This window comes from Vombatus ursinus, unplaced genomic scaffold (assembly GCF_900497805.2).
Source record: "Vombatus ursinus unplaced genomic scaffold, bare-nosed wombat genome assembly UNPS02014784.1, whole genome shotgun sequence".
NCBI classification, from domain to species: Eukaryota; Metazoa; Chordata; class Mammalia; order Diprotodontia; family Vombatidae; genus Vombatus; species Vombatus ursinus.
This window is the reverse complement of record NW_020954562.1, coordinates 14,469,679-14,488,626: the sequence shown is the minus strand read 5'-3', so window position 1 is coordinate 14,488,626 and position 18,948 is coordinate 14,469,679. Positions and strand designations below refer to the sequence as shown.

General features: G+C 38.9%; 1 protein-coding gene across 4 annotated transcripts in view; it reads right to left on the bottom strand.

Annotated features, from left to right (window-relative positions):
- MND1 (meiotic nuclear divisions 1) overlaps positions 1 to 18,948 on the bottom strand; it is a 119,161-nt gene that overhangs the window by 30,139 nt on the left and 70,074 nt on the right. For all 4 annotated transcript variants that reach the window (XM_027866877.1, XM_027866879.1, XM_027866876.1 and 1 more), the window contains exon 5: positions 8,969 to 9,043. In XM_027866877.1, coding sequence (XP_027722678.1) covers positions 8,969 to 9,043 — 75 coding nt within the window. The remainder of the gene's footprint in view (positions 1 to 8,968; positions 9,044 to 18,948) is intronic.

Sequence of the window (18,948 nt, the reverse complement as noted above, 5' to 3'; positions counted from 1 at the left end):
CATTGAGAAATTTATAATCTAATCCGGGGAAAGACAGGTGTACAGCTATGGTAAGTACAAAGTAAAGATCCAGGCATAGTGCTATGAGAAACATGAGGATTCATAACAGCTAACATTTATATAGAGCTTTAAGGTTTAAAAGGTACTGTGCATATAATATATCATTTGATTCTCACAGCAACCCTGTATGGTAGAGGTTAGCTATTGTTATCCTTATTTTACAGATAAGGAAAACGAGGCTGAGCACAGTAAGCCATGGGGCACAGAAGAGGTTGGTAACTGAGGCCATATTCAAACTCCGGTATTTCTGACTCAAGGTCTAATGCTCTACCCACTATGCAATACAGCCGCGCTTTCAGTTTGGGACAGAGAAAGTCAGAAGGCTTCATGAAGGAGGTGGTACCTGAGTTAGACCTGGAAGGAAGGCAAGGAAGAGCAGGTCAGTACATTCCGGACAAGAAGAACAGTATGTGCAGAGGGAAGAGGAGCAGGATGGATCAAGGATAGGGAGAAGGGAGGTATACAATCTGGCTGGAGAGCTGAGTATATCAAATACATGAAATAAGGTTGGAAGTGTAGATTGAAACCAGGTTCTTGATGACCTTGAATTCTAGGATTAAGAGTTGATACTTTATTTGGCAGATAATGGAGAGCTACAGCAGGTATATATGTAGAGGAGCAGCTACCAGAGAGACATGTATTAAGAAGGAACATTTAGAAACGGATATGGCGGATGAATTAGGTAAGGGCTAGACTAGGAACCCACATCCCTTTCTCAAACCACCTATTCAACATGAAAGGAAATAAACACTAGAGTTTACCACATATATGTACCTAAGAAATGAACTGTGTTAATTTCAATAGGACAATATAATTTTTTTTAATCAAATATTTCCTGTACCACCTCCTTGACAAGCTTCTTATACTGCTTAGGGTACATGTACCCTTAGGTTGGGAATCTCTGAATTATAGACAAGGCAGCCAGTTGGGAGGCTATTAGAGTGAGATAAAGGCCTAATCTATGATGTAAGCAGCAAGAATGGAAAAGATCAAATAGATGTGAGATACGTTATGGTGGCAGCTAGGGGGTGTAGTGGATAGAGCATCAGGTCTTAAGTCAGGAAGACTCATCTTCTCGAATTCAAATCTGGCCTCAGATACTTACCAGCTGTATGACCCTGGGCAAATCACTTAAACCTGTTTGTCTCAGTTTCCTCATCTGTAAAATGAGCTGGAAAAGGAAATGGCAAAACACTCTGGTATGTTCACCAAGAAAACCCTAAATGGGGTCATGAAGAGTCAGATATGACTAAAAACAACTAAACAACAACAACAACAACAACATTATGGAGAAAGAGAACAAAAGATGACTTTAAGGTTATAAATGTGGGTTACTAGGAGTACGCTGATGGTGCTATTAAAAGAAAATGGCAAATTGGGAGAGAAACAGGTTTGGGGGAATGATGTTAAGCTCAGTTTTGGACATGCAGTGTAGGAGGTGCTAGTTGACCATCCAGATGGAAATGTCCAAAGCAGGAAACTGAGATACAGGACTGTAGTTCTAGGAGAAGGTGACAGTTCTAGGGTCACCTGCATAAAAGTAGTAAATGAAGCCATGGGAATAGAGAACAACAACTGAATGAAAAGGCAGAAAGAAGACAAAAGGTCACTGACAATCTTTGGGAATATCTATATTTTAGGGGCAGGAGGAGGATAAGGAGTCAGCAAAAGAAGCAGAGAAAAAAATCAGAGAGATAAGAAAATAATAATGAGAATATTCACAAGGGAGAAGGTGTGGGTATGGAACAAAGAGGATATAAAAAGAAAAGGTGGTTCACAGCATCAAATGCTATAGAGAAAGCAAAGAAAATCTGGACAGAAAAAAAGATCACTGGATTTAGTGATGAGCTGGTCATTAATGATCTTGGGGAAAGCTATTTTTAATATAGTGGCAAAGATGGAAGACAGTTTGTAAAGGATCGATGTGTTCCATAATCAAGAAAATTATTGCTCTTTGAAGTGCCACCTCACACCTGTCAGATTAGCTAACAAGACAGAAAAGGAAAATAACAAATGCTGGATGGGATATGGAAAAGTAGTAACACTAATACACCACTAGTGAAGTTGTGAACTGGTCCAGCCATTCTGGAGGACAATTTGGAACTATGTCAAAAGGGCTATAAAACTGTGTACACCCTGTGGCCCAGCAATACACTAGGTCTGTACCCCCAAAAAGAGCAAAAAAAAAAAAAAGATAACATCCTACATGTACAAAAATATTTATAGTAGCTCTTTTTGTGGGGGCAATAAATTGGAAATTGAGGGGATGCCCATTAATTGGGGAATGGCTGAACAAGTTGTAGTATATGATTATGATGGAATACCCTTTTGTTATAAAAAAATAACAAGCAAGATGGTAAAATTAGTAAAATCTAGGAAAGTTAACCAAAGGTGGGAAACCTAGATTCAGTCAAAGGCTACACTCGAGGACCTAGAGGGTCATATTATGAATCCTCCTTCATGGAGGTTACAGGGAAAGTTAGAACACCTGAAAATTGGCAGATTCTGGAGGTTTTGTGATTATTTTGAAACTCCTCCTTACAACCCTGGCCACTCCCTTCCCTTGAGGCAAGAGGGTATCTGTTAACCTCTCTAATAGGAGAAGAGAGTTTCACCCCTTTACCCCTCACCTTTGATTTCACCCTCCCCCACCTGGGAAAGGAAGGAGGAAGGATGGGCAGCAGCTACAGTGTGGGGCCCCCTGGCGATGGCCTTGGGCTCTGGGGAAACCTTTGCCTGGAAGCATCACCCAGGTCCAACACATCCTGCTCAAGGTAAAGAAGCTGGCCTTCAAACTTGGGTAAGCATGCTCTTCTTAAAGTTTTAGTTTGAACTGTTAATGATGAGATGTTGATTCTCTGTATAAAGTAATTTGGAAGTACATTTAACAAAACTGAAGTTACCTGATTGGTAACCGGTTTGTTTCAAGTTTTAAACTGGTGAACTTTCTGTATCAATTATGTCAAGCAACTTTTCATAATTTGGTTACCGCTAAAATAATTTGGCTATCGTAGGTTATTGTTTTAATGTGTAAAGTGGCCAAAAACTTGTTTGGGTTTTCTATAGAAATCTCTAATGACTGGCTTTTTACACCAGGACAAATTTAAGTTTGAGATGTAAATCCTGGAAAAGTTTTTACTAAGCTGTGATTAGTAAAACTTGCTGTTTGAGGTAAAAGCTCATAGGATTTTATTTTGAGTTGTCTGATGGGTAATAATCCATTGATAATCAATAATCCACTACCTGAGAGAAATGCCACAAGCTACTCAGAGAAGGTGATGCTGGTGGGAAGTCAGCATCGGGAAAAGCTGAGAAGACAATTTTAGCCTCAGTTGAAGATGGGATCCTCCTGTCTCAGTTTCCCCATTATGTTCCTTTGAAAGGGAATGTTACCCACCTGGCTATTCCTGAGTCTGGCTATGAGGTGGATTTGATACTGCATGGTTGGAAAACTGAATTATTTGAATCCAAACAGAGCTAAGGGTGTATTATCCTCTCAAAGTTGGGCCCTAAATCTAGTCCCTGCTTTATATATGGGCCCTGCAGTCTTTCCTGTCAGATTTGTGTCTTCTAGACTACAGGTCATTTACCTACAGTTGGTAGCAAACAGCAAGTACCAGCCAACGTCCCCACATCGTTCCCTGCACGCAGCCTGTGCTCAGTTCCAGTCAACCTCCTCTTCAGGATCCCCTCGAGGCAGGGACAGCTCTACACCCCTTGCCAGCAGGAAGCAGTTCCAGAAGCTGAGACCTTCACCCCTTACTCCAAAAGAATTTGGGTTCCTATTTGTTTGAGGGGGGGATGATGGGGTTGGGATCTGGGCCTCAGAAAGGAAAAACCCTGGACTTTCCCACATGGCCAAATCTGGTGTTCCCCTGAGGCTATAATCCCATTAACTGGCCTTTCATTGTGGACCTCCCTATGACCCCAGGCCACTTCTCCATTCTCCCTTGGCCATGTGGTCCAAGTCCCTGGAATTCTATTACCTCATAGACTACTTGGCCACTCCTAGATCCCTCCCATGGTCTTTCTATACATAAGGTCCATCTTGTCTCCATTAATATGCTTATATTCTTATAATCAAGCCACTGCTCAGATTCCTAAAATCTAGCCACTGCTGAGATTCTTAAAATCTAGCCACTGATTAGACTCTTATAATCTAGCCGATAGCTTACTAATGTTCAGATTCCTTAAGAGTTTGCCCGATACGATGGATGTTCTAATAAACCTTGTCTTTGGCTGGGAAAAAAAAAAAGGTGTAGTAGGAGTTAACTTTGACAAGGAGGATTATGCCATCTTCTGAAACTAGAGGGGGAAAAGGGAGTTGAGATATTGAGAAGTTAAATGGAGTAGAGAAAAGGGAGTTGAAAGTGATCCCATCAGATGGTGTCAGGATCTGTGAAGTAGAAGGTGAAGTCATCTGTTGGGAGACAAGATAGTGGAACCAGGAGCCTGAGTAGAAGAGAGGTTTAGAATAGACATTGGAGTAAATGTGACAAAAATTAGAGTTGGGGCACTTCCATCTCTAGACCCTCTAAGATCAAAGTAGAAAGAAGAAATGCTCTGTTCATGACCATAAGAATACAGTAGCAGGTTAGAAGACATAAAGTTGCCAAATAGTGGAGGACTCTATGGTATAGCTACTAAGGCATATATTCCAAGGAGGTCAGAGGAAGAAAGGTTGCATATACACAAAATTATGTATAGTAGCATTTTATGTGGTAGCAAAGAACTAGAAACAAGGTGGGTGTCCATCGATTGAGGCATGGTTGAACAAACTATGGTATATAGATAACTAAATATGTGAAGAATTCTGAGAAACTGAGGAGGACTTATTTGAACTGATGCAAATCAAACTAAGCAGAACCAGGTTAACAACTTACACAACAATGTACAGGAAAACAACAATGAAAGACTTAGGAACTCTGATCAGTGCAGGGACCAACAGTGACTTCAGTGCATTGACAATAGTGAAGTATGCCTCCTGACTGGAACTAGAAAGATGATGGAACACAAGTTAACTACATATACATTGTCAGAAATAGCCAATGCACTGATCTATTTTGCATAATCGTGTTTCTTTATTAATAAGGAAGAATTCTATTGGGAGAAGGGAGGATTATTGGGAAATGGCTGTAATTTTTTAAGAAAGCATGAATAAAAAAAATTTATTTAACTCACTTGTCAAGTCAACAAGCATTTATTAAGTGCCTACCATGGCCAGGCACTATATTGGATTACAAATCTGTGACAAAAAGTTGTAAAACCCAATTTGTCTCATGAGACTTGTCTAAGGTTTTGTTCCCAGCCTGCTTCTTACTAGTTTCTGGTGAAGAGGATATCAAGACTTTTGAGTTTCATCAGAGGATGTCCTATGTGTTTCTACCAAGGGCTTTGCAATCTATTAAAGTGTAAATGAATGCCGTGGTACACGCTTCACCCCTACTCTGTATAAGTAGTAGAGTGAAAATTAAGGAGAAGGGAAAACATGAGAAAGACTCTTTGGTAATGGTGGAATGAGCAGCAGGAGGCACGGACAGGCCGGTTAGAGGTGTCTCAAAAAACCATAGACAAGGAAGCCAAAGAAAGTCTCTGTCCCAGAGAGATTCTTGCACAACTACTTTCTATTCCTAGCTGAAAACAACACCCACTCCTTTTCTCACCTGGTTGCAAGTGTTTCCTGTTTAGGAAGCACCCCAAAGCAATAGCTAACACACAGCAGCCAGGCTGCCAGTCTCAGTGCCAGTGTTTCCCGTTAGCTTGAAGGTGTTTCTACCCAGAATTGCCAATGTTAAAGGGGAAGCAATGTCAAAAAGTGACCACTGCAGCTTGCCTGCTGAAGACAACAAAACAATTCTAGGTCATTTGTAGTAGCTATTCAGAAAATGTTGTCCCTTGAGAAGTTTCTTTAGAAGTTTCTGTCACTGGAATGTTATTGTAATCATAAGAAAAGATCAACATAAGGAATACAGAGAAATATGGCAAGGTTTTTATCATCTTATGCAGAATGAAGAAAGTAGAACCAAGAGAATTCACACAATAATATAACACTCCAAAAGTGACTGAGTTTCTAATGAATTGGGTTTTTTTAAAAAATGCTATTGACTTTTTTTTTTGTTTCATCATCATCTTCATTTCCAGATATAATCCTTACTCCCCAGATAGATTGTCCCATGGAACAAAGAATAAAAGGGAGAAAGAAAAAACCAGTTCGGCAGAATTAATTAATAGATCAATTGAGTCCAACAGTATAGCCGATGATTCACTCCCAGGGCTTCCTACTTCTGCAAAGGGAGGGGAGGGTGCATGTTCTCTTCCTGCCTTCAAGTTTGGTTATTAAATTACACATTTTTTGTGGTTGTTATTATTCCTTCCATTTACACTGCTGTAGTCATTGTGTGGGTAGATTTCTGGGTTCTACATATGTGGCTCAGCATCAGTTCATGAGAGTCTTTGCATGTTTCTCCTTATTAATTGTATTCATAGTTTCTTTCAGCATAATAATATTCCATTGCCCCTGCCCTGGAACATCCTACCAACACTGCTTCCCCCCCAAGGTCTGCCCCTCTTCTTCCAGGAACTCCAAGTGAGCTCCTCCTAGACTGTGAAGGGACCGGGCAGGTCTTCCTTCATTCCCCTCCTGACCCTGCTTCTGACCTTCTGGACTCCAAAATCATATTTTCATTGGGAGGCATCTTTTCAGCTCCTTACTGTACGTGATCCTCTCCCACTAGAATGTAAGGTCTTTGAGAGCAGAGACTGTAGTTCTTTTGAATTGTATTTGTATCCCCAGCGAATAGCACAATGCCTGGCACGCAGTAAATAAAAAATAATTTCCTTTCCTTCCTTTCTTCCTTCTTCTCTCTTCTCCCTTTTCTTCCTCCTTCCCCTTCTTCCTTTCTTCTGTCCTTCTTTCCTACCTGTCTTCCTCCTTCCCTTTCTTCCTTCCTCCCTCCCTCCCTTTCTTCCTTCTTCCCTCCTTTCCTTCATTCCTTCTTTCCCTCTTCCCTCCCTTTTTTCCTTTTTTTCTGTCTTTCTTTCCTTCCTATCTTCCTCCCTCCTCTTCTTCCTTCCTCACTCCTTTTTTCCCTTCCTTCCATCTTTCCTTTTCTCCCTCCCTTCTTTCCTTCCTCCCTTCTTTCCTTCCTTCCTCCTTCCCTTTCTTCCTTCTTTCCCATTCATATACCACAATTTGTTTAGCCTTTCACCAGCTGGCTGGTATCCACTTTGTTTCCAGTTCTTTGCTACTACAAAAAGTGCTGCCATAAATATTTTAGAACATATGTCTTTCTTTTCTATCTTTGTACTCTTTAAGGGTCCATGCCTAGCAGTGGGATTACTGGGTCAAAAGGATATGGATCTTTTAGTCCCCTTCACAATTCCAAATCACTTTGATGAATGTGGACAAATGATTGAACCATGATGATGGGAGCAATTCACAGTTCCACCAACAATATATCAGTGTACCTCCTTTTCCACAATACTTTCAAGACTGACTAGTTCAGGGGTGGGAAACCTGCAGCCTTATGCTGAGTACATGGCCTTCTAGTTCCTTGGGTGCAGCCTTTTGACTGAGTACAAGTTTTACAGAACAGATCCTTTTATTAAGGGGATTTGTTCTGTGAAATTTAGATTTAGTCAAAAGGCTGCACTTGAGGACCTAGAGGGCCACATGTGGCCTTGAGGCTGCAGGCTCCCCACTCCTGGACGAGTTTCATCTTTTGTCACTTTTTGCTAATTTACCAAGCATGCTGTGGAACCTCAGAGTCATTTTGATGTGTATTTCTCTAATTATTAATGATTTGAGCAATGTTTCATACATTCAGGCATAGTTTATAAATGGGTTTGAGAGTCATTTGTTCATATCCTTATCCATTGGGAAACGGCTCTTGGTTTTCTGTATTTGTGTTAGTTTCTTACATATCTTGGATAGTTGGTCCTAAGTAGACATATTTTATACAAATATCCCCCACCCCCAAATTGATGGCTTCCCTTCTTATCCTAGTTGCATTGATTTTGTTTATGCAAAAGGTTTTCAATTTCATATGATCAAAATCTACTTTACCTTTTGCGATTAACTCTCATGAACTATAATGAAAAAGCTCAGTTTTAGAGAAATAATAATGAAACACAGTTACCTTCCTCCTCTCAGTAGAGAAGTGAGGTCTAGGTATATGGAATGCTGGATATACACTATCATGATGTTCCTTAGATTTGCTTAATTTTTTTTTTTTTTTTTTTTTGTTACAAGGAAGGGTTCTGAGTAGGATGGGGCAGAGTTGAGGGGATGACTAAGCCATGAAAACAAAATGCAATAACAAGCTTCTTTTAAGAAAAGAAGTTGCTGTTGTCCTATTCCTATCCATGATTGTGCTGACTGCTCAAATAAGAATGTATGAAAATACTTTGAAAAGTATGAAATGCTACAATTGTGTAGTACTGCTATTGTTTCTTTCTCATTTTCTGAAAGTGTCAGGTCCTTTTTTGTCATTAAAAGGAAAGTTCAAACATTGCTGCTAACCCATAGGCCACCAGAACTAACACCCAGGCAGAATGTGATTTTAATCCGCTCTTCAGTGTTTCTCTGGGCTAAGGAATGTAGCAAAACTGATGATTTTTTTTATCCATAATGCTAGATCAAAGAAAATGAACATTTCTTTTTTTCCTGCAAGGATCCTTTAAGTCATTTAAATTTCTCATGAGCACACAAAGGACAGTATGTAGATGGCATTCAGAAATGGGGGATTAATAGAAAACCACATCAAAGAGAATTAGGCCAAGCCAAAACCCAGCTTCATGATTACAGAAGCCTGCTGGGTGTGATATATATTTCTTGCTCCAAGATCTTTGTCTTTGGCCAATAATGGGGCATTATTGTCAAAGAAACTAAAAATGGAAGGGAGGTTACCGTATCGTGTCGGCCAATTTTGGCTCTCTTGATGCTTTGTTGTAGATTCTCTTTCTTCTCATTCCCCTCTGAAAACTGGAGGAGGAAATAAAACAAAACATAAACAAGAGTAACTTACCAACTGAACCACAAAGCATTAGCTTACAAGGATTTTGTTGCATCCAGAGCCCAGTAAAATCAAAGATGGCAATGGGCCCTCCTATCATTAAGAAAAAGTGAGGAAGCATGGCTCCTTGAGGCTTCCTGAATATATCTACTTCCAGGGTCTATGATTCTGTCAACATGGCTATTCCTTCCACCAACCCCTCTGTGTCTCAGTAGACTGTGGTATCCAAAAGTTGCTGTGGCTGCAAAATTCATGGGGGCACCATGCAAAGAGAGCTAGAAGTGGCATCAGAGGAGCTGGGTTTGCATCTTTGCTTTGCCACTTCCTATCTACGTGACCTTGGGGGAATGACTTCACCACTCTATGGACCTTGATTTCCTCATCAGTAAAATGAGGTGTTAGACTACATGATCTTATGATCCTATCATCTTGTGGACAACCTTTTGATAAGTTGCTCACCGCTTAGCTATGATGGCCCATGGAAAGACAAAGTCTATCAAGAGCTACTTACTAGCTGTGTAATCTTAGGCAATCCCTACACTTTTCTGAGCCTTAGTGTCCCCATCTGTAAAATGACTCAGTAGAACTAGATGATATCTAATGTTTCTGAGAGTTCTAAATTTATGATTCTGTGACTTGCCAGAACATGTGTTTCATTGCCTTAAGCTTTCATGAACCCAGAGCTACTTCTCTGCCACAAGAAGATAATAAAGGAAGATTTTAGAAGAGAAGAATGAAAAAAAAATGTTTTAAAATATTTTCTTCTTGTACCACTTTCATTCTTTTCTGAGTCTTCACTCAGCAGCTTTCTTCAAGTAACTTGAGATGTTCTATTATTCCAATTTGATGTTTATATGAACTGTGATGATTTGGGGGGAAGAAATTTTTATACAACTTCAATTCATGTCTTTTTTCCTTTGGTTTTGAAAGACTAAATTTACTTTCTTCAATTTACTTTCACTGGGTCTAGGGACAATCAGCCATTTCAGCCATCACACAATAATGAAGTTGGGCCTTCTATCTCAACTATTTACAAAGTGGGATAACCAGTTAATAAAATGATATGACTGATTGAACACCAATACTGCTAATATAGTTGCCATCCTTTCTCAGGTCAGATAGGGCTGTAGAATGCCTTCTTAAAAAAAAACTCAAAAAACAACACATTGAATTGATTTAGCCTAAAGAAGAATTCTATATCCTTTACTCATGATAGTTAGCTGACAGGTGGGCCCAGGGCGCTGTTGGTCACTGACATCAGACAACAAGCATTCACAAAGTGAGTGAATAGAGTGATGGACCTGGAGTCAGGAAGAACTGAGTTCCAATCCTACCTCAGACGTGAACTAGCAGTATGACAAGGCACTTAACCTCTGTCTGCCTCAGTATATTCATCTGTAAAATAAGGATAATAATAACATCTACCTCATAGGATTGTTATGAGGATCAATTTATGGTGCTTTACAAACCTTAAAGTATGATACTATTATTATTATTATCATCATTATTCTTAACAACAATGTGTGCTGGTAGCCCCAGGCTTTTTTCTGTCTTAGTCCAACTATTATGCTGGCCTACAGATAAAAGAATACAAAGGCACATAGGCAAATGAAGCAAAAATGTAGGTGTTTCTAAGAGTTATCAGATCTTGCAGCAAGCAAGCTAACAGGAAGGCCAAGAAAAATAGATCAAGAATCTAGAGCTAGAAGGAAACTTATCTTGTCCAACAACTTCATTCTATCTATTTTTTTAATTTAATTGATTGCTTTTTTGTTGTTTCTATATCATTGTCATTGTCATGACCAATACCTCTCCCCACACATCAGAGCCTTCTCTTGTAAAATTAAGAAATGATTAAATAAAACAAACATGACGTGTCAGCCATGTTGGACAGCCTATGTAAATATGCTTTATCCATAGTCTACTCTCTTTATACAGAGAGGAGAGAAATAACTTCCAGCATTCATTGAATAGGCAGCATGCCACAAGGTAAAGCATGATGGATGTGAAGTCAGAGGACTTGGGTTCTAATTCTCACTCTGCCACTTTTATAGCCTTCAAAACCTTGGGTAAGACAGCTAACATCCCTGTGCCTCAGTTTCCTCATTTACATAATGAGGGTGTTGGATTAGATACTGACTATTGTCCTTTTCAGCCCTAAATCTATGATCATGTGATGACCCTATTAATATTATCTGGGATCAATACTGGCTATTGGGCTCATTTGAAGTCTGATGTCTTTTACATTTTCAATTCGTTTTATTTTTAAATTTTTGTTAATGTATTTTGTTTTTATATTACATTTACAGGTTACTCCCACTTCTCGAGGTCTCTTGAAACAAAATAAAACTATTAAGTAAAACTAATATAGTAACCTTATCTCAAAGCACATGCAATATTTCACATATATAGTAGCCTCCTCTACCTCCCACTTCTCTAGTTCAAAAAACATTTTTTTTTAAATCTATTTTCTCTCCTTCCTTCCCTTACCCCCTTGGAAAAAGAAAAAGAGAAATTTTTTGGAACAAAAATGCAGAGTCAAGCAAAACAAAATCTTTCAACGACTGCATTCTACATAGGTAGTTAGGTAGATATGTACTTATCTAATGTATATGTACATTATCTACCTACCTATCTGTGTAGTACATATACATATCTATCATCTATCTATATACTTATTTATATCTCATTCTACCTTTCTATAGTGGATAGCATTATATCTCTCACCTTTCTATAATGGATATTATGTTTTATCAACGCTGGATCATGAAAGGTCATTGTATTGATCATAGTTTTTAGAGCTTGCAAAATTTTTATTTGTAGTGTTTTATCATATAAACTGTTCTCCTGGTTCTGCTTATTTCATTCTTTATCAGATTAAAAAATTCTTCAAAATTCTTCATTTTTTAAAATAATATTGATGTCAAAATATAAATTGTTCTTCTGATTTTGCTCACTTCACCTTGCATCAGTTCATGTAAGTCTTTCCATCTGTTTTAAAATCATCTATTTTCTCATTTGTTACACCACAACAGTACTCCATCACAATCCACAAAAATCATTAGCACTTTTACAGAATATTGATAAAACCCAGCAAAAAGAGATATTTCATTTAAATTACTACAGAATGCATAAAATACTTCTTCAAAGATACATGCAAAAACTATTTAAATATAATAATAATAGCTAACATTTATAGAGCACTTACTAAGCAATTTACAATTATTATTATCTCATTTGATGCTCACAACCCTGGGAGGTGGGTGCTATTATTATCCCCATTTTCTAGATGAGGAAACTGAAACAAACAGACGTTATCTGACTTACTCAGGGTCCCAGAGCTAGTAAGCATCGAAGGCTGCATTTGAACTCAGGTCTTCCTGACTTCAGGCCTGGTACCACCTACCTACCTACCTATATAAACAACCGTTTATTAAAATAAAGATAGACCTAAATAATCAGGAAATATTAATTGCTCACAGGTAGGATAAGCCAAAATAATAACAATGGCAATGCTAACTAAACTGATTTACTTATTCGATGTCATACCAAACAAACTTTTTAAAACTAGCAAAAAAAAGTTCAAAAGGAAGAAAAAAGTCAAGAATCTCAAGAAAAATAATGAAAGGAAATGGGAAGGAAGGGAGCCTACTAATGCCAAATCTTAAGCTACACTATAAAGCAGTAAATATTAAAATAATTGGGTGCTGATTAAATTGATCAGTGGAATAGAATAGGTACACAACACAAAGAAGCAAATTCAATATTCTAGTTCAACAAACAGGCAGGTAGGTGGCACAGTGGATAAAGTGCTGGGCCTGGAGTCAGGAAGACTCAACTTCCTGAGTTCAAATCTGGCCTCAGATACTTACTGGCTGTGTGACCCTGAATAAGTCACTTAACCCTGTTTGCCTCAGTTTCCTCATCTGTAAAATGAGTTGGAGAAGGAAATGGCAAACCATTCCAGCATCTTTACTAAGAAAACCCCAAATGGGGTCGTAAAGAGTCAGATGCGACTGAAAATGAAATAACAACAACAATTCAATAAACACCATTACCCCAGATACTGGGATAATGGTTCAATTCAATTCTGCTTGGAAGTTACTTTCCTATATTGTACCCATTCTGGAGACTTCAAGTTCTATGAGTGTGTGGCACTTCACTAGTACTCAGAATGAGCAATGAAGGAAGTTCTCATTGCTTGGAAAAAATATGGTAAAGGACATTTCACATTTATGTGCTCGGTACTTGGAATTGGTTACATCGGCTGCCAAATTTCTTTAATCTGTTACACATCTACTTAGGTTATTTATTTAAGTATTTTCTTTTATCACCACAGTGATCAGTCTAAACCAGAGGTTCCCAATGTGGGAGATACCACCTCCTGGAGGGCGCTGGAATGTTTGAGGGGGGCAGTAGTAGCCTTCCTTGGGGTGCAATTGGGGGGTGGTGATTTTCATATTTTCATAAGGAAAGAAGAGAAGATAAGAAAAATTTTGAAAAACCATTTGTACATGTTTTATCTGTTGTGGAACTGAGTTAAAGTTGTAGTGATTACATTATTTTCCAAATAAACACAGAAAATGGAAGTTATAATCTGATCAGCGGTCAAGTACACCAACAGGTCTTAACAAGCAAGTGTTGGGGGCAGCTAGGTGGCGCAGTGGATAGAGCACCGGCCCTGGATTCAGGAGGACCTGAGTTCAAATGTGGCCTCAGACACATAACACTTACTAGCTGTGTGACCCTGGGCAAGTCACTTAACCCCATTGCCTAGCTAAAAAAAAAAAAACAAGCAAGGGTGGTTGGTGAACCTGTTGCGCATTGTCAGGAAATTCAGCATGCATTGGCAGGAATATGTGCATGTAATGACTTATTTACAATACGATACTATATGGTTACATGACACAACATGGCATCATCAAAATTTCAATGTAGGAAAAAAAATCCCACAAATTTACAACAAATAAATTTAAGATGCATCATTTAAAAATATACATATATTTCATATTTTTAAAAATAATGCATATTTTTTTAAAAAATTGTTAAAGCATTAAAGAAAGTAGATTTCCAGGGGGGTGCTAAGTAATTTTTTTTTTAAAAGGGGGCAGTAGGCCAAATAAGTTTTGGAACCTCTGGTCTAAACATTTCACTCAGTTCACTAAGTTGATAAGAAGTTGCATGTGGAAATGAATTAAATATTACTAGCCTAAACCCACTACAAGTTTAGCACATTCATCCACATGCAGCCTTGGACCACACCAAAAGAGGCTAGATAATTTCACAAGACTGCTCCTCTTTCCACTTCTATTGATCTCACTTAGTCTTTTTTCCGTAACTTTTTTTTTTTGGTCTAGATCAGCAAAGGGAACTCTCATTGTAGAAACTCCCTCCATCAATGCCCCTGCAACTCGTCATCTCTAATTTATAATCTTAGAATGTTGCTGTGCAAACTTCATAGGTTAACTGACTTTCTCTGGGTCTCCAAAGCTAGGATGGGCCAGAGGCAGGATGTGAATCCAAGGCTGGCCTTCCATATACTACGTAACTAAATTATTACAAGAAATTTTCCTGTCAAAAACTCTCTGTTGCATTGTTTTCTATAAACTAGTTAGAAGCTTAGGAAGCAGACACCTGGTTAAAAGGAGACATCTTATTTTATTTCTGTAAAATATCACAGTCCACGTAGGGTGTTAACATGAAGGAAATAATTAGTCTTGGATGAACAGAGACTTTTTCTCATCAGTGACTGCAGGAAACTGTGCTTTCCACACGTGACCTAGCAATATCTGGACAATGAAAGAGGCCTGAGTGTTCTTTGAGAATAAGGAGTAATATCCTTAAGAAGTGGGGAGCTACACAATGTGTCTTCGCTCCTGATGTACATATAAAGAAAGCATTGTAAGCTTCCATTTAACATTTCCCTGGTCATTAATTCTAATCCCCATCATGAATAAAACCAATCAGTAATGTCCTGATGACATAACCAAACCAGTTATACCTCTTTATGAGAGGAATCATCTCAAAGGAAGGAGGAGGAGGGAAGGAGCAGCTGGGACATATTCTGCTACAATGTTTGGATTGACAACAGATTCAAAGTAGAGCATAGGTTTAAGACCTTAACTGTAGCAAAAGAATACTAATATTACTGTAAAAGCATGAGTTTCCCCTTAGAAATGGCCCCAAAGAAAGCTAATATGCCCATCCTCAAGGACCCACTTGAGTAACCAGAAATACTGTATTGTCATACATGGATATTATAGGTTAACACAATGGTTCGATTTGAAATTATATTTAAAAGTGCCCGATCACGGGGGCGGAGCCAATATGGCGGAGAAAAGGCCAGAACTCGCCTGAGCTCTCCCCCCAAACCCTACCAAATACCTGAAAAAAATGACTCCAGAAAAATTTTAAACTCAAAAGCATATGGAAGTGATTATTAATAAATCAAAATAAATTAATAAAAAAAATGACTCTAAACAAATTCTAGAGCAACAGAACCCACAAAAATACAGAGTGAAACAAATTTCCAGCCTAAGACAACCTGAAGAGCACAGTCTAATGCAGGGGCACAGCAGCACAGACTGGGCCCAGTAAACCAGAGCAGGCCTCAGGGGACTGGTAGCAGGGGTGGTTTCCAAACTTCTCAGCCCACACATGCCAAAGACAACTTAGAAGGTTAGTAGGAAAGGTCTGTCGGGCCTGGGTGAGAGAGGAGCACAGTCCAGCCCCAGCAAACCAGAAGCAGGCCTTGGGAGTGACTGAATCAGCAGTAGCAGCTGCTTCTGAAGCTCTCAGCCCACAGTCAGAAAGGGGATTGAACAACTGGTGAGAAGGAGATTACAGCAGTCTCTTTGCTGGCACGGAGGCAGGATTCTTGCTTTGCCCATACTTAGATCTGGGTTGCAGTCCTGAGGTGAGGAAGAGCACTAGCATAGCAGAGCTTGTGACAGAAGTGGAGAGGGGACCCTCCTCATAGTTCCCAGGCAGAAAAGAGTACCTGTGGTCACTTACGGACCAGAGCACAGGCCAGGAGAGGAATAAACACCTCTCCTTAGATCATACTACCTTGGAAGAACTGAAAACTGACAGGTCACTAGAAGTATCTCTGAAAACAGCTGCACAAAACCCCTGAAGCTTGGGAAACTATGCCCTCCACACTGGAAGCAGAGCCCTATCTTAACAGAGTTAAAAAGTCAAGTGATAAGCTGGGAAAATGAGCAAACAATGGAAAAAAACTCAGACTACAGAAACTTTGGTGACAAGGAAGATCAAAACATACACTCAGAAGAAGACAACAAAGTCAAAGCTCCTACATCCAAAGCCTCCAAGAAAAATATGAATTGGTCCTAGGCCATGGAAGAGCTCATGAAGGATTCTGAAAAGCAAGTAAGAGAAGTAGAGGAAAAATTGGGAAGAGAAATGAGAGCAACACAAGAAAATCATGACAAACAAGACAATGGCTTGCTAAAGGAGACCCAAAAGAATACTGAAGAAAACAACACCTTAAAAAATTGACTAGACCAAATGGCAAGAGGTCCAAAAAGCCAATGAAGAGAAAAATGTCTTAAAAAAGCAGAATTGGCCAAATGGAAAAGGAGGTCCAAAAGCTCACTGAAGAAAATAATTCCTTAAAAATCAGAATGGAGCAAATGGAAGCCAATGACTATGAGAAATCAAGAAATTATAAAACAAAACCAAAAGAATGAAGAGATAGAAGTCAAAGTGAAATATCTCACTGGAAAAACAACTGACCTGGAAAACAGACCCAAGAGAAAAAATTTAAAAATTTTCAGACTACCTAAAAGCCATGATCAAAAAAAAAAGAGCCTAGGGCAGCTAGGTGGCGCAGTGGATAGAGCTCTGGCTTTGCAGTCAGGAAGACCTGAGTTCAAATCTGACCTCAGACACATAACATTTACTAGCTGTATGACCCTGGGCAAGTCACTTAACCCTGACTGCCTCACCAGAAAAAAAAAAAAGGCAACAAAAAAAAAAGCTTAGACATCATCTTTCAAGAAATTATCAAGGAAAATGGCCCTGATATTCTAGAACTAGAGGGTAAAATAGAAATTTAAAGAATCCACTGATCACCTCCTGAAAGTGATCCCAGGAATATTATATCCATGTTCCAGAGTTCCCACATCAAGGAGAAAATATTGCAAGCAGCCAGAAAAAAACAATTCAAGTATTGTGGAACCACAATCAAGATAGCACAAGATTTAGCAGCTTCTACACTAAAGGATCAGAGGGCTTGGAATATGATATTCTGTAAGTCAAAGGAGCTAGGATTAAAACCAGAAATCACCTACCCAGAAAAACTGAGTTTAGTTCATGAGGAGAAAAAGTCGACATTCAATGAGATAGAGGAACTTAATGCATTCTTGAAAAAAGACCAGAGCTAAATAGAAAATTTGACTTTTAAATACAAGACTCAAGAGAAGCATGAAAAGGTAAACTGGAAAGAGAAATCATAAGTGACTTATTAAAGTTAAACTGTTTATATTCCTACATGGAAAAATGATATTTGTAACTCATATGACCTTTCTCATCATTAGGGTAGCTAGAAGGAGTATATATAGACAGAAGGCACAGATGTGAGTTGAATATGAAGGGATGATATTTAAAAATAGAATAAGGGTTAAGAGAGGAATGTACTGGGAGAAAGAGAAAGGGAAAAGTAGAATGTGGTAAATTATCTCACATAAAAGAGGCAAGAAAAAGCTTTTACAATAGAGGGGAGAAGGAAGGAGGTGAAAGGGAATGAGTGAACCTTATTCTCATCAGAATTGCCTTAAAGAGAGAATAACACACACACTCAATTGGGTACAAAAATCTATCTTACCCTACAGGAAAATAGAGGAGAAGGGGATTAGAGAAGGGAGGGGGATAGAAGGGAGGGCAGAATGGGGGAGGGAGTAATCAGAAGCAAACACTTTGGGGGAGCGACAGGGTGAAAGGAGAGAATAGAACAAATGAATGACAGGATAGGATGGAGGGAAATATAATTAGTCTTTCACAAATGACTGTATATAACCCATACCATTTATAACCTATATCGAATTGCTTGCCTTCTCAATGAAGGGGTGTGGAGGGAGAAGAATGAAGAGAATTTGGAACTCAAAGTTTTAAAAACGAATGTTAAAAATTGTTTTTTAACTGGGGAAGAAATAAAATGCCAAATTAAAAAAAAGAACAAGGAAAAAAATTGCCTAATCACTATAACCAGAAGAAATAGTCATCCTAAAGCACAACGGGTCCATGCTACTCCCCTGCTCAAGTGGTATCCCTGGTTCCCTATTGCCTCTAGGAAAAAATGCAAACTCAGATAAACATTTAAATCCCTTCATACTTTGGCTTCAACCTCTCTTCCCAGGCTTACTGAATTTCTCCCCTTCATAGATTCTATATTCTTGCCAGTTTGGAAAAACTGGCTTGCTTGCTGTTACACACATTTGACACTCCATCAACCTGTCCCTGTGTCTGTGCATAACACTGCTCTTCTTCCTGACTTCTACTTTTTACAGTCCTTAGCTATATCCAAAACTCAGCTCAGCTGCCCTTTACTTGTCCCCTTAGTTTTTAGTACTTCCTCCTCAAATTGTCAAGTATATGGTAACCTATGCATACGTCATAGCCACCTCCCATTAGAATATAAGCTCTTTCATGTAGGGACTGTTTGATTTCTACATTTTATTGCCCAGCACCTGCCAAGGTGCTTTGCACACAGTAAGTGCTTAATAAATACTTGCTGGATTCTCTCCCTCCCACTCCCTCTCTCTTTCTCTCCCTCCCTCCTTTCCTCCTTCCCTCTCTTAAAGGCCATAAAATGGACCATTAATTAACTGAAACAGTTTCATAATTCAATTACTTA